Here is a 16,681-nt window from a genome sequence, read left to right as displayed (position 1 = left end):
CTCCATTTGGGATTTTCTTAGCAGAGATACTGAAATGGTTTGCCATTTCCCTCTACAGTTTATTTTACAGATGAGGAAACTGAGGCAAACAGGGTTAAGGGACTTGCCCAGGGTCACATAGCTAATAAGTGTCTGATGCCAGATTTGAACTCAGAAAGATGAATCTTTCTGACTTCAGGCCCAGCACTATCCCCTCAGCAAACCTAGGTAACAGGATGAAAAAAAGAAAGCTACATATGCGGCCAAATTGTAAAGGGCTTAAATACAAAGCTAAGGAATTGGAATTTTATGCTGTAGAGAACAGTGAACTACCAAAAGTTTCTGAGCAAAAGAGTAACACGATAAAGTATGTTTTTTGAGAAAATAAATCTGAAAAAAGCTAGAGCAGGGTAGAAAGACACACTTTACTGGCATGTCCATTAGAAATCTCCTGAGAGAACACTTTAGTCTCTCTACTTTAATTCAGAATTGTTATCTTTAGGAAAACAAATAAAACAAAACATATCAAACCAGTTGTACAGTCTCTGTTTTGATGGACTAAAAGATTCCTACTCCAATGTGATAACTACCGATATTACCTTTCGGGCTGCTTGTTGAAATCTTTTCTGCCTTCTGTATTTCTTCAGCCAAAGATTGTTAACAAGAACATCAAATTTAGGAGAAAAATCTTGCTTTTTCTGTAGGGAGGAAAATTCTGAAAATTATTATTTTTCACACTGCTAAAGAAGATTACTATTAATTAAACAGTTGATTAACCTTTTTCTCTAAAGAACTTTGATTAAGCATCAGTAGTATTGGAGCAGCTAGGTGGCTCAGTGAATAGAGAGCCAGACCTGAAAATAGGTGGTCCTGGGTTTAAATCTGGTCTCATACATTTCCTAGCTGTGTGACCCTAGGCAAGTCTCTTAACCCCAACTGCCTAGCCCTTACAACTCTTCTGCCTTGGAACCAATACACAGTATCAATTCTAAGACAGAGGGTAAAGGTTTTTTTTTAAAAAAAAAAAAAACATCAGTGATCTGTATAGTATTGGGAAGAAACCAGTCAGATTGGAGGAGACAAAATAAAAAAGAAACAATCTCTGGTCTTGAAGAATTTTATCATTTCACTGGGGAAGACTACATAAATATATCTGCACATATATATATATATGTGTGTGTGTGTGTGTGTGTGTGTGTGTGCGTGTGTGTGTGTGTGTATATATATATATATATATGTATTTATGTATATGGGTATAGTTAGAGCAGGGAAGAAAGTGAGGCCACAAAAGTTATAGACAGAGAAGGACTCCAATTAGGAATTCTTATAATTCTCAAATGTTTTTTTTCACAAAATAAATTTCATATTAAAGTGTGTAAAGAGATGTGAGATGACTCAAAGGGGTTCAGATGAGTCAGAAAAACTTTCTGAAGCAGGTAAGTTTTGAGTTAGATCTTGATAAAAGTAACAGATAAATAACAAATTAATAAATAATAAATAAAATAATGGATTAATTAACAGAAAAGGAGCAAAATAGTAAAAGAACAAACAGAAAAAGGAGATGTTCTTGAAATGATAAATGGCAAGGATTTCATAATAAGCAAAATATGTTAAGGATTTTAAAGTTGGCTTGACCTAAAGATGAGTCATTAGTGACTCTTCCTTGTTTCTATTCTCACAGTCTCCACCAAGAGCCAATCAGATGTTATACTGATTCTGTCTCAACATTAGCTCACATCCATTCCTTTCTCTCCATTCATGCTTCCATCCTATTTCAAGTGTTTATCAGCTTTACTTTGTACAATTAGTATAGTGGCCTCTACTGAGTGGCCTCTAGTCTTCCTCAGTCTCCTTTGCTGAATCATCATCCATATAATACCCCCTTAACTATGGGTTTACCTCAAGGCTCTGTCCTGGGTCTTTTTTCTTTCATCCTTCACTTTCTTTTCTTTTCCTACCTTTTCCAGTTAACTCCAATTACTTTAAAATATAAAAGTGTTAAAAGGCTATCATGAGTTTAATAATTATCACTACGCTCATTCCACCTCTGTATTTCCAGCTCTAGTTTCTCTATTGAATTGCAATTCCACAATATAAATTGTCTTCTGGACATTTTTGAAATAGATGTCCTGGAAATGCTGCCCACAGATGTTCAGTCTAATTGAACTCAAAATGTTTCCCCTTAAGCCCCACCTTCCTTTTCTCTTTCTGTTAAGAGGCACCACCATCCTTTCATTTATCCAACTTGGCACCTTGACTGCTCACTTTCATTGACTGCCTATATCCCCTCAATTGTCAAATTTTGTCATTTCTACTTCTACATATCTTTCAACTATCTCCTTTCCTCCTTCACTTAGACATTTCTGTACTGTCCTTAGTACACGCCCTAATCACCTCCTGTTGTTACACAGACTAATGCAATAGCCTTCTAGTTCTCCCTATATCAAGTCTATTTTTTACTCCAACCTATCTTCTTTACAATTGCCGAAGTAATTTTCTTAAAGCAAAAGTCTGGCCATATCACCTTTTTACTCAATAAACTCCAATGATTCTCTCTTCTTGTTAAAATAAAATATAAACTGCTCTGGTTGGCATTTAAAAATCCATTACAATCTGGCTCTAATCTATCTTTCCTGCCATATGAAACTTCTTTCTCTCCATACACACTATGGCCTACCCAAGTTAGGTTTCATATTATATATTCTTTATTATTCCTTATACAAAATATGAAATCTCCTACTTTTATGCTTTTGCACTGGCTATTCCCCATTCTAGACTAAACACCTCCCCCTTCTTTTTAGAATAGCTAGTTTCTGTCAAGAATCAGCTTAAGAGCCATTTTCTAGCAAGCATCTAGGTAGCTCAGTGGATTAGAGAGCCAGACCCAGAGATGAGAGGTCCTAGGTTCAAATCAAATTAATTGGAGACTAAATAATTTAATCTTTTTTTTAACCCTTACCTTTCATCTTAGAGTCAATACTGTGTATTGGCTCCAAGGCAGAAGAATGGTAAGGACAGGCAATGGGGGTCAAGTGACTTGCCCAGGGTCACACAGCTTAAATAACTTAATCTTAAAGAACACATAGGCTAAAGAATGTAAAGTCATAGAAATAATAAATAATTTGTTGAAGAGAATGATAATGAGACAATATGCCAAAACCTATGGGATATAGCAAAAACCATAATTAGGGAAAAAACATAATGCTTATATCAATAAAATAGAGAAAAGAACAGATCAATAATTTGGGAATGCAATTTTAAAAAAATAGAAGAAAACAAATTCAAATCCTCAACTAAACACCAAATTGGAAAACCAAAAGTTAAAGGCAAGATTAATAAAAATTGAATAAGAAAAACATTGAAATAATAAAACAAAAATAATATATTTTATGGAAAAAATCAATAAAACAAATAGACCATTGATTAATATGATTTTTTAAAAGAGAAGAAATATGCCTTCCAAAACAAACCCATTAACTACATGAACAGAATTATAAAATACTTTTTACACAAATAAAGTCAGATTTAAATAAATTGGAGAAATAATAATTGTTCATGAGTGGGCAGAGCCAATACAATTAAATGAAAATCCTACCTAAACTAACCTAGTTATTCAATTCCATCCTAATTAAATTACTAAAAATTAATTTTATTGAGATAGAGAAAATATAACAAAATCCATTTGGAAGAACAAAAAGTCAAGAATATGAAAGGAATTAATTTTTTAAATGTAAAGGAAGGAAGTCTAGCAGTGCCAGATTTTAAACTATATCATAAAGCAGTAATTATCAAAACTATCTGGTACTGGCTAAGAAATAGAATGGTAGATAAGAGGAAACAGAACAGGCATATAACTAAAAATAGTAAAAAAATACTATAGTGACCTTGTATTTAATAAAAAATAAAGATTCGAATTTTGAGAACAAGAATTCACTATCTGATAAAAATTTTTGGGAAAATTGGAAAGCAGTTTGGCAAAAACTTGGTATTCACAAATATCTCATATAATTTACTATGATAAGATCTAAGTGGATACATGACCTAGATATAATGGGAGAGATTAGCATATTAGAACAGGAAATATATTACCTATCAGATGTGTGGATAGGAGAGGAATTTATGATAAACAAGAGATAGAAAAGCATTATGAAATGTAAAATAGATAATTCCTATTACATTGAATTTAAAAGATTTTGTACAAATAAAATGCATGTAACCAAGATTAGAGGGAGCAGCCAGGGGCTTAGTGGATTTGAGAGCAAGACCTGAAGATGGAAGGTCCCTGGGTTCATATCTGACTTCAGAGACTTCTCAGCTGTGTAACCATGGATAAGTCATTTAATCCCCATTGCCTAACCCTTACCACTCTTCCGCCTTAGAACCAATGTTGGTTCTAACATGGAAGGTAAGAGTTTAAAGAAAAAAAAAAGAAGGAAAGCAAAAAATTGGGGAGGAGTAATTTTATAGACAGTTTCTTGGATAAAGGTTTCATATTGAAAGTATGTAGACAACTTTGTCAAATTTATAAGAATGTGAGCCATTCCCCAAATGATAAATGGTCAAAAGATATGAATAGCTATTTTTGGATGAAGAAATCAAAGCCATATATAGTCATATGAAGAAATGTTCTAAATCATTAATGATTAGAGAAATGCAAATCAAAACAATTCTGAGATATTATCTCACGACTATCAGATTGGCTAAAATGATAAAAGGAAAAATGACAAATGTTGGAGGGGACATGAAAAAATGGGGGCACTAATACATCATTGGTGGAACTGTGAACTGATCCAACCATTTTGAAGAGCAATCTGGAATTATAGCCAGAGAGTTATAAAACTATGTATACCTTAGAGCCAGCAACCACTGTTAGGTATGTACTAAAAGTATCAAGGAAAAAGGAAAAGAATCTATATGCTATAAAATATTTATAGCAGTTCTTTTTGTGGTAGAAAAGAATTTCAATTTGGGAGATTCCCATCAGCTAGGGAATGGTTGATTAAGTTGTGGCATATAATTGTGATGGAATACTACTGTGCTATAAGAAATGATGAGCAGGTTAATTTTTTTAAAAATGGAAAGACTTACATGAAATTATGAAAAACAAAATGAGTAGGACCAAAAGAACATTATATACAGCTATAGAATTAATGTTTGAAAAATAACTTGTAAATGTCTACCTCCACAGGAAGAATTGATAAATAGATACACAAAAGACATAGTTTATATATAATACTTTTTTTTCAAGTGATGCCTCCTCTAGTGTGGGGAGGACAGAAAACAGGAAAATATCTGGGAATTTTAATTTAACCAACAAACAAATACATTTTTTTAAATGAACGAGAAATACCTCTTCTAGTTTTCGGTAGATTCGTGAATGATCAACTTCTGAAGTACGTCGTTCAAATTCCTCTTCCAAAACTGGGTCTCCTCTTGTTACCTTCAAAAAAGTACATATTACAGTTCCTTACAAAGTAGATAAGTGTTGATTCTGCTTAAAATGAACAAAAACAGGAAAGAGGGAATCAAATTCCCTGAAGGAGTTCCTAGTGGGAATAGTTGAAAGGTATGATTGATCCAAACGGTCACTCTAATTTGAAACAATTGAAAAAGGAGTTTAAATTGTGGGAAAATGAAATTGATAGGATTTCAGATATGCTATCTTACTTTTGTCAACAGAGGATGCCATCTTGGAACAATCTTGCATTTGAAAGTCCTAGCAAGCAGGAAACCTAGGAACCATTGTTCCAATTTCAAGAAACCTACAACATCCATTCTGGGAACTATAGGGAGTTAAAAGGAGTCAAATTGATATCCCATCAATGTGTAAAGCTCACTAAAACTGATTTATCTAAATGAAATGGCATGATGTAAACCAAGAATACTGACTTTTAGTACCTCTTTGAATTATTTCTATTCTTTCCTGGAAGTCAGAACTGACAATATCTGAACTAGAAAGATATCACTCCTACAAATATTGGCATAAACTTTAGTTTTCTCTTATTTTTGTCTATCTTTTTTACACTGAATTCTACACTTTGCCTCCATACCATAGAAGTCTTTCTCTTACTCATATGCCAGTCAAGCATTTCAAACTCAGCATGTTCAAAACAAAACTCATTATTCTCCTGACTTTCTTCCTAACTTCCCTATTTCTTCTAAGGTCACAACCATCCTTCCAATCACTCAGGTTTCCAACCACAGAGCCACCTTTTACTCTTCCCTTATCTTCATTGCTCATATTTAATCAGTTGCAAAGTCTAGCAGATTTTATTTCCCCAATATATCTAATATCCATCCCCTTATCTCCACTTTCACAGCCAGCTGCCATCATCTCTCACCTGCATTACTATAATAGCTTTCTACTCGGTCCACCTGCCTCTAGTCTCTCCTCTCTCCCCATCCATCTTCCACCACACAGGTGCCAAAATAATCTTCCTTTTAAGTATATCATTAGAGGGATAAAAGTTTTAATTTGTCATTCAGAGACAGTCTATGCTATTCTAGTAATTCTTCTTTTCAACCACTCTGAAGAACCAGAAAGCCATATTGCCAGGAAAACCTTAGAAGGTAGCATTCAGAAACTCTGGATTTGAAATAAAAAATTCTAACTTTGATTAACAATTTTTTGAGGTAGTTTCTTCTTTCATCAGGTGACTAGAATAAAAAGGAAATATTCACCTATTTTATATTTTAATATTACTTTAATACTAATTAAATTAATTACAATTTCATATTGTTTTAAACATTTTTAGTATTTATATTTCAATTACTAAATTCCTAGCATATGAACAAGCACTTTAGAACTGAACATACATATAATAATTTGCATATTTGTTCAACCTTGACAATAGCACCTTGTATGTTTTAACATTGATATAGGACAAACTTAGCAGAGTAAGCTGTTTCCTTTATATATCTTCAGCTAACATGCTTAATAAGATGCCTACTCCTAGGATTTCTTCCCCCTGATAAGGTGCAGAGTTTAGTTGTAGAGAATCAGATATGTATAGCTCAGGGGCCAAAACTTCAAGGCACATTATCGATCACCACTTATGTTCCTCTCAATTACATTCTGTCCATTTTGGGGTAATAAGGGTAATAAGCACCTGATCACAGACCATGGAGGATACCCAGAAAAACACAGCCATGCCACAAGTTCTGGGATGCTTTTTCTCTGAAGGAGGCAAAGGAAAAAAAAATCTGATGATTGCAATCAATCCTGTACTGGCTTTTTGGAGGCTTACTTGTCCATTGATCTCTCAGCTTCTCACACATCGCTGCACAATGAACATCCCTGTCTGAAAATGGTACCTTGATGCTTAAAGCACTATAGCAATAGTTAAAATACATGTGCTTTAAGGGGCAGCTGGGTAGCTCAAGGGCTTGAGAGACAGGCCTAGAGATTGGGAGGTCCTAGGTTCAAATCTGGCCTCAGACACTTTCCAGCTGGGTGACCCTGGGCAAGTCACTTAACCCCCACTGCTTAGCCCTTACTGCTCTTCTGCCTTAGAACACAGTATTGATTCTAAGAAGGAAGGTTAAGTGTTTAAAAGATAATAAAATAAAATATATGTGCTTTCCCTAAACCAGGTGTTGATGGTACCCTTTATCTCATCTCCACTGTGTAGCAATAGCTGTGCTCCTTTGCCTACAGATCTGTTACTAACAATATATAATAGAAAAGTTAGCAATTATGGGATTACAGTAGGAAATGTTTAAAATTTTTCTTTCAAGATACAGTAGTACTCAGACAACATAAAAAATGAAACCCATTTTGAGTCCAGTACAAATGAATCCTTTTTTTCATTCAGAGAAACATTAAAATTCAGGTAGGTCTCTATATATACTTATATATGTGTATATATGTTTATATACATATTCATATATATATACATATTCAAAGGCTAGACCTTTGAAAGAAGAGAACAAAAATCTATTTGAACACATGATATGCATTCCAGATGCAACTGGAAAATAAACCTTTTTATATATAAGAAAAGCACACATATCTGACAAAATATACTTGTCCTTTTTTTTCCATATAAAGTTACCAGAAATTCTGACCTGGTAAACCTGCCAACATCTCCTTGTTTCTTCTTGAAAAGCTTCTTTATATTCAGAAGATATTGGATCTTTACCAAGGCGCACTTGCCTGTAATGGGAGGAAACAGATTCTGCCTTAAAAAGAAGTTGTTAAATTAATATATAGTCACATTTTAAATTTAAGACTTCCTATCTGTAATCCTCAGTTCTAAAAGGAAAGAGAAATTATATAGCAGCAGAGACTCATCAAGAGAAAAAGAACTGAGTGAGATTTCATCAGTCACAAAGAGGAATATGTTAAAAGGTTAAGATAGCCTGAAACAATGGGCTCTTCCTCTTGCTTAGAGGAGAGCCATCTCTGGTCAGTGGTGTCTCTGGTAACTGTCTTCCGTTATCTGACAGGTTTTTGCATAGACACCACAGATTCTGCAGTATCAGAGAAAAGGACAAAAGGACAAAAGCTTAAACTGAAGCAGAGTATTGGTTCAGAATGAGGGTTTTCCCTAACTGCGATGGATATTAACTATGGCCATTGATTAGAGAGAAACAGAGAATAACAGCCTGAGAGTCTGGTGTCCTGCTTGTGGCAATAACTAGCTGTGGTGCATTAGCTCTGGGTAAATAGCTTAACACCTCTCTGGACCTCTGCTGTTCCATTCCTAAGAATGGGGGGAGTACCTAGATAATCTATATACTTCTAAAACTAATTCCTTTCTCGTGATGGATGTTAGAAAGCAAAAGAATAGACGAGATAACCATTGGAGGGTCATTTCTTGTCTACTGACTGCCTACTTAATTCTAGTAAAGATCTTTAATGTTAAAACTTTAGTTTATAACAATAGCTTTTATTATGAAATTTAAATGAAAATAACACATATAACTTTTGCTATGTGCTAGGTACTGTCCTAAGAATGTTACTATTATTATTTTATTGGGTCCTCATAACAACCTTGGGAGATAGGTGCTGTTATTATCCCTATTTTACAGATGAAGAAACTGAGGCAAACAGAGATTAAGTGACTGCCCAGGGTCACAGAGCTAGTAAGGCTCTGAAGCTGGATTTAAGCTTGGGTATTCCTGACATCAGGCCTGACTGGGCTATATCTACTGCTCCACCTAAGTATAACCCAGTGGTTCCCAAACTTTTTTGGCCAACTGCCCCCTTTCCAGAAAAAATATTACTTAGCCCCCTGGAAATAAAATTTTAAAAAATTTTAATAGCAATAGGAAAGATAAATGCACCTGTGGCCATCACCGCTCCCCTGGATCACTGCAGCACCCACCAGGGTAGCATCCACTTTGGGAATCACTGGTATAACCCATCCATCCATCCATCCATCCATTCATCCATCTATACACACACACACACACACACACACACACACACACACACACACACACACACACGACATATTTGTGCTAATCTAGTGAAAGTAGCCTTTTCATACAAATTTTACCCCTACCTACAAAATATAGCTAAGAAGTGATACCTAAATCAAATTTAAGGAGCCATATACCACTCTATGATATGAGACTCCTTATTTTTAGAGGAGCTCTGAGCTCCATTTCCCATGGCAGAATAGGGTGGAAGGCATTTTAAATTGAGAGAGTAGGCAACTAAAATAGTGGGAGCCAGGGACATAATGCTTTGAAGGCAGGTATGAATGAGGATGCTCTGAAATCAAAGGGTAAAAAAAAAATGAGGGAAGATATGTAGAAGAGAATGATTAAATGTATGCTAGGGAATTAAATACAGTAAAAGTCATTATTTTATTGTGATTCCATGAGTCATCGCTTCAAATCATCTATCACATGACCAAAACAGAGAACTGATACTTACCATTTAAGGTAGTTATCTGCTTCTTCAATGGTGTCCCATCTGACCTTATTTAAAAACAGAGCTTCTTTCATTTGCTTCGTTTTGTAGAACTCATCTTTATTGTACAAAACTGCAGATGATATCAAATAATTATTATGCCAGTAATCAAATGAGAATTCTTTGCAAACGGGAAACACATTTGTGGCAAAAAAAACTGCTGACAACCAAGTTTGTTTGCAAACATCATGAGTGGGATAATGGTCATTTTTTCTTTCTTTTTTTGAGAAATATTTTTAAATATATATTTCATTTTCCCCAATTACAGGGGAAAACAATTTTTAACATTCATTTTCTATAATTTTGAGTTCCAAACTATCTCCCTCCCTCCCTATCCCCACCCTTCACAATGGTAAACAATTTGATCTAATTATTCTTGTACAATCAAAGCAGTTATACTTTCACCTTTTTCAGAGAGATTAAATTTTGTGAGATTGACTGCATTACCTTCTCTTAATTCTTTATGCTTCAATTTTCCTGCTTCTTGATTTAAAATAGTTGCCACAGCAAAAGGAGAGGCTAAATCTGTTGGAAATCTCAAGTCTCGGTATTCAATTTTCTACAGGACAAAGTCAATGGGAAAGATATTTAACTTATTTATGTTATTCCTTTTGATACTTAAAAAGGACTTTTTGGAGAGTATTTGCAATTTTACCTTTAAGATGTTTACATATTTGGTCTTTTTAGGTTGTGTTTTCTTAGATTCTAATTTGTATATCTTTTCAGGAGAAATTTTAATTTTCTTCGAGAGTTTATTAAGTTTCTGAAAATCTTCTAAACTGAGATTCAAAAAAAATAGATATTACATTACTATATAATCTGAGTGCTTCTTCCTGAAAATCTTCCAGACCTTATAAAGTATTAATACCTACACCTAAACAGAAAAAGTTTTCAAAAACTAAGAAAACATTTCAATCTATTTGCCATTTACTAAAATCAGTCCTCTTTATTATATCTATATACATCAAATTAGACATTTTTGCATCCTTAAAGAAAAGAAGTAAAAAAAAAAACAATGGAAACCAGTAGGAAATGACTTTATAGTTTACCTAAAAATATCTATTCTGATCTTTTGATAAAGAAATTATATTTTTATCTTAAGAGCACGTATTCATTCACCTCACCAATAAATGGAGAATACTGCCTATCACGCTCTGAGAGAATCTTTCAAAAGAGGTACATAGGAATGCAGAACAATATTCCGTACTTGCAAAACACCTAAGGACACATGTGGAGAGACCACCACCCAGTCATATCTGAAGAAGCTTTAAGAATAGTTTATTCTGAGATGTGGAGGGGATAGTCAGTATGTCACTGTATTTCACTGATGCTAAGGGCACATGGTGAAGCCATGGGATGGTAGCAATTGGTTCTTCCTAGAAAGAATGGCATCACAGAACTTTATTTTGTAGCCTATAGGCCACACAACTAGTAAGTAGCAAAAGTGAGACTTCTGATTTCAAGGTCATAATTTTTCTCCATTAAACCACACAGAGGCCCACATCTTTCAGACACAGCTAGGCGGCTATTAAGTTTTCCCAAAAAGGTCCTTGTCCTCGGTTGGGGACTAGAGCCAGAGATTACTTTAGATTAGGAAACTCACTGTCAGCAGTCTTTGGCCTACGATTTTATCGTTTTTGACAACCATTTGGTACTTTGTCAATTTCTGTTCTTTTTCATGCTTGTAAATTTTTAGCCTTTTCTTGTAATCAATCACTTTACTTGGGAGGTCTTTGAAGGATCCATTATTTCAGTGAAGAATCTATCAGCTTGATCAAATTTCCTCCACTATTTCTTATCTATGGCCAGTCTTGGCCATATTTTCCCACAAATCTTCCACATTAGACCTAGACAATAAGTTGGAGACCTATTCTTGTTCTTTTAGAATCTTAAGGTTGACTGTGTATTTGTTGTATAATCAGCCAACCTTATTTTCAGTTCATTTGTAAACTTGATAGCTTTTTATACTACTCCTTTCACATAGAGCATTGCTGGTAACCAAAAACACATTTAGAATTCATCAATTTTTAAAAATCAATGCTAGGGGGCAGCTGAGTGGCTCAGTGGATTGAGATCCAAGCCTAGAGACAGGAGGTCCTAGATTCAAATCTGGTCTCAGACACTTACCAGCTGTGTGCCCTGGGTAAGTCATTTAACTCCCATTGCCTAATCCTCACCACTCTTCTGTGTTGGAACCAATAAACAATATTGATTTTTAGATGTAAGGTAAGAGAGTTGATTTTTTTTTCAATAAAAATCAGTTCTATCTGGGGGAATTGAAGAAGGTATGATGGATTAGGTAGCATATGAATGGGGTCTCAAATGAGGAAAGGGAGCCTTTCTCAGTAAGTAGGAGAGTACACACAAAAATCCAATGGCAAGAAAAGGAAAGGACATATTTTCAAACTGAGTAATTTTAATTGCTTGGCTGTATAATTAATGAAGAAACAATAACATGAAATAAGTCTAGAAAGTTGGGCAAGAGTCAAATGACTGAAGGCTTCAAATGCCATATGAAGGACTATGTGTTGGTGTGGAAGCTCTGATCAGTTGTGACTGTATTGCCTGTTGTATTAGATGGATGGATTAGAAAGGGGAGAGGTCAGAATGTAGGGACAGTGGTTCAAGGATATTACAATAGAACAGATGAAAAGGGTGGCGATTATAATAGTAGAGAGAAGAGAATATATACAAATGCTACTGTCTATGGTACAACTGACAGGACTTGGCAACTGCCTGAATGAGCTAGAGAAGGATAGGAAAAAGTCAAGGATAACTGGGTAATTGGGGGATTTTTTACATCAAGTCTCTTCATCCAAGTAATTTGTTATCCATGCTCAACATGCTGACTTATCTCCCACCTAGAATAATATTTAAGGGAGTTTGAAGAATGCCTCTTTCCAAATTATAAGAGAATGAAATGATAGTTTTAAAAAATGGAAGACATACATAATAATAAAAGGAAAGTTTCTTAAAAGGTAGTGGAAAATATTGGACTGTGTTAATATATAATATTTAGGCTTATCCCAAAGAGGAGAGACTTTGACTCTTTGGGGGGAAGAAAGAACAGCCTGTCCCTTCAAGGAATGTTCATATGGATCTGTAGGTTATATCAAGGAAGAAATCATTTGGTAATGTTCAAAGGAAGGAGAGATGGTTGGCTCCTTGCTGAAGGGTATGAAGGCAACTATTTGTTGACCTGATAATAATGAAAGAAATCTACAGACTTGCCTGGGTATGTATTCAGCATGTTATGGAGAACCATCCAAGACCTGATGATTACTATATATTTCGAGTGATTTATGTGTCCCAAGTGACATTGAAAAAAAACTGAGTAAAGTCAACCAACACTGATTAAGTGCTTACTATGTATGCCACGCAGTATGCTAAGTGCTTACGTTGCAGACAAAAACTGGCTCTCTCCTCAAGGAATTCAGAGTCTAATGGGAAAAGATTACATGCAAACAATTATGTAAAAATATGTTTTATACAGGATGAATTGGAAGTAAATTCAGAGGAAAGGCACTATCATGAATGGGGACTAGGAAAGATTTCCTGCAGAAGGGACTTTAACTGACTCGAAAGAAGCCAAAAGGTGAAGATGAAGTAGGAGAGTATTCCAGGCATGAGGATCAGCCAGTGAAAAGGCACAGAGTTAGGAGATGGAGCATCATGTGGGAGAATAGCAAGGAGATGTGTCTTTGGATTGTAGGATACACGAAGGGGAGTAAAGTCTAAGGAAAAGTAAAGTGTAGGAAAGGGTCAGATTAGTAAGGGCTTTAAAAGTCAAATGGAGAATTTTATGTTTGATGTTAAAATAATCTTGAAAGAATTACTAAGGAGTATGAAGTCTAGCAAGTAACTGGAGACTTTAGGAATACAGGTGGTATTTCATCACAATAAGAGAAGGCAAGGATATCAGAAGACAAAAACATATTTTGGAAGTGAACAGTGGGTTCTGTTAACACTGATTCACAGAAAATTATATCAGGACTTGGGTTTCTTAGCTATTGCTTTAAATATAGACAGTCTTCTAGCCAGAGATGGAGTATACCTAATAAGGGCTGATAAGAATATGCTTGCTAAATCTTGGTAAATTTAATCAAAAGGACTTTAAACTGAAAAGAAAGAGGAGGGAACAATAGGTTACCTACAAATTTCCATCTGGATACAAAAGTTAGGAGGAAAGAAGAAAATTAGTAATGGATAGGCCTTAAAAAAAATCACAGAAGACAAAATCAAAGAAAGTAGCCACCAGTGAAATCCATGGCATTAAATATCTATACACAAATGCACAATCCTAATGAAAGGAGGTAAATTTGGAATCCAAGTCACTGAGATTTAGTGAGATGAGACCTCAGGATTGGAATATGGCTCTGGAAGGGCATGAAAAAGGAATGGGATAAGCAAAAAGAAAGCAGAATAGAATTGTATAATAAGATATATGCACATGAGGAAATCTAGGAACTAAAGATTAAAGTATAAAGAAGACATTTGTATGAAGTTCATCATGACCAGAATTGTTGAATTTTAGAGTTGGAAGGGACTTCAGCAGACACCTAAACTAACCTAACTAGAAAGGAATTTCCACTATTATTTAACTAGTCCTCCAATGACATATACATATATAAAACTATGGATCACCTGGACAAAAAAAGAGGAAATAGAGGAGTTCAGGAAACAGATTCCAAGTTTAAGGTGGGATGTGATATTATAGCAATTAGGAACTTTAATCATCCAAACATGTGTTAAACTTCTAACTATGTCAAAAATATAACAGTTAATTTTTTGACTTGACCTAATAACTCTTTCATTCCTTAAAAGATGGAGGAACTGAAGAAGGAAAATGCTATTCTGAATCCAAATCCTACCAATTAAAAGAAGTGGAAATGATGGGAACTTTTGGGGGTGAGTGACATTTATGACAGAATAGAGGAAAACTGCTAGTTTTTGGAGATTTTAAAGAATTAAATCAGGTTTTTTTTTTTAATCAGGTTTTGAAGTGCAGTCAAAAATGAAAAATCATGCCATGAACCAACAAACTATTGCTTCAAAATAGCCTTATTTATCCTCAAAAGACAAACAAAGATCAGAGATACCTGGCAACTGGAGGGGCTGTTACTCATTCCTCTACTGTGCAGCATAAACTTTTTAAAATTATAAGAACAGTGAATAAACTAATGGGGAAAAAATACCAACCATTCCTCTCTAGGCTGTACTCCAAACTTTGGCTATCATTGAGAAGCCACAACATGCCCTAGCTCTTTATCCTTAGGACTCTTTAATTCCAGCACTGGAATTCATTCATCAGAATTACTCTCTAATCCTGCAACATCTCCCTCTGATTGGATTGATCCCCTCAGAGTTTACATTAAAGATGGGTGCCCAGGCCAACCATATCCTCTACTATGGCCAGGTATCCCAATCCCTTTAGAGCTTCCTTTCATATGATGTCTTACCCCAATAGAAAGTAAGGTTCTTGGGGTCTGTCTTTCCCTTGACTTGTGTGTGCATATGTGCATATATGTGCATATATGTATTATATATGCATATATATGTGTATGTGTGTGCATATATATGCGCATATATATTCCTAGCTGGTTAGCACAGTGCTTGGCACATAGTAAGTAAACACTTAATAAAAGCTAGTTGACTGACTGACATTGCTATTAAGAAAAAATAGTTGTCACGGTCCAGAAAAATATAAAGACTGAAATATTAAAGATCAGAACAATATAATTTTTTTGCTGACAAAACTCACTTTTTCATTCAATGTTATATCAAAATTGTTGTCAGAAGAAATCTAGGTGAGCCTGCAAGATCCTGGCTTCTTCCTCAGATTGTAAGACAGAAGTGTCAAAAACGCTTCCCGGGAATGGGGCTAGTAACACTCCCAAGGGTGGCTGGAACCAGATTAAAATGTAATTGGCAAATATTTAACAATATAAGTGAAAATACAACATAATATAGATAATGTTAATTTGTGGTTTTCTAAGTCAATAGAAGGACCACAGGGATCCTTTGGTATGGTTTTAATTGCTCTTGTTTCTATTTGAATTTGAGGACTCTTATAAGACATCTACCCTAAAATGTTCTGGGGAATTGTTTTTACTTTTGATGCTCCTGGAAGTCTAATTGTGACTGATGGAATGATGAATTCTGCTCAATATACTGATATACCAAGAAGCAGAATTACTGTGGATTACATATATTTCCAAACAGAGATGAAATACTGCAATATGTCTTTGCACCAGGTCACATATAAAAGATTTTGAAACTTATTCAAACTAACTTACAAGCATGTTTCAATGGTCTGGAGACTTACCTGCTTTAAATACCACTAAGAATTCATGGCCTGGGGCAGCAGGGTAGCTTAATGGACAGAAAGCCAGGCCTAGAGACAGCAGGTCCTGGGTTCAAATCTAGCCTCAGACACTTCCTAGCTGTGTGACCCTGGGCAAGTCACTTAATCCCCATTGCCTAGCCCTTGCTGCTCTTCAGTCTTATAATCAATTCTAAGATGAAAGGTAAGGGTTAAAAAAAAGAGTCAACTATGAACTGGGGCAGCTAGGTGGCTCAATGGATAGAGAGTCAGGATGTCCTAGGATCAAATCTGACCTCAGACACTTCCTAGTTTTGTGACCCTGGACAAGCCACTTAACCCTAGTTGCCTAGCCTTTACTGCTCTTCTGCTTTGGAACTGATACTTAGTATTGATTCAAAGACAGAAAGTAAGGATTTTTTTAAAAAAAGAAAGTTTTATATATATATATATAAAGT

At 35.0% G+C, this 16,681-nt stretch overlaps 1 protein-coding gene across 1 annotated transcript in view; it reads right to left on the bottom strand.

Annotated features, from left to right (window-relative positions):
- The window catches only part of CFAP221 (cilia and flagella associated protein 221), a 108,553-nt gene that overhangs the window by 52,547 nt on the left and 39,325 nt on the right, over positions 1-16,681 (bottom strand). The window contains exons 8-13 of the mRNA XM_044669923.1: positions 10,557-10,680; positions 10,349-10,460; positions 9,866-9,974; positions 8,047-8,134; positions 5,330-5,419; positions 579-677 (exon numbers count right to left, since the gene is read on the bottom strand). Of these exons, the coding sequence (XP_044525858.1) occupies positions 579-677; positions 5,330-5,419; positions 8,047-8,134; positions 9,866-9,974; positions 10,349-10,460; positions 10,557-10,680 (622 nt within the window). The remainder of the gene's footprint in view (positions 1-578; positions 678-5,329; positions 5,420-8,046; positions 8,135-9,865; positions 9,975-10,348; positions 10,461-10,556; positions 10,681-16,681) is intronic.

Source organism: Gracilinanus agilis, chromosome 3 (genome assembly GCF_016433145.1).
Source record: "Gracilinanus agilis isolate LMUSP501 chromosome 3, AgileGrace, whole genome shotgun sequence".
Lineage (NCBI taxonomy): Eukaryota > Metazoa > Chordata > Mammalia > Didelphimorphia > Didelphidae > Gracilinanus > Gracilinanus agilis.
The sequence above is the reverse complement of the archived record's forward strand: the minus strand, read 5'-3'. Positions and strand labels throughout refer to the sequence as shown.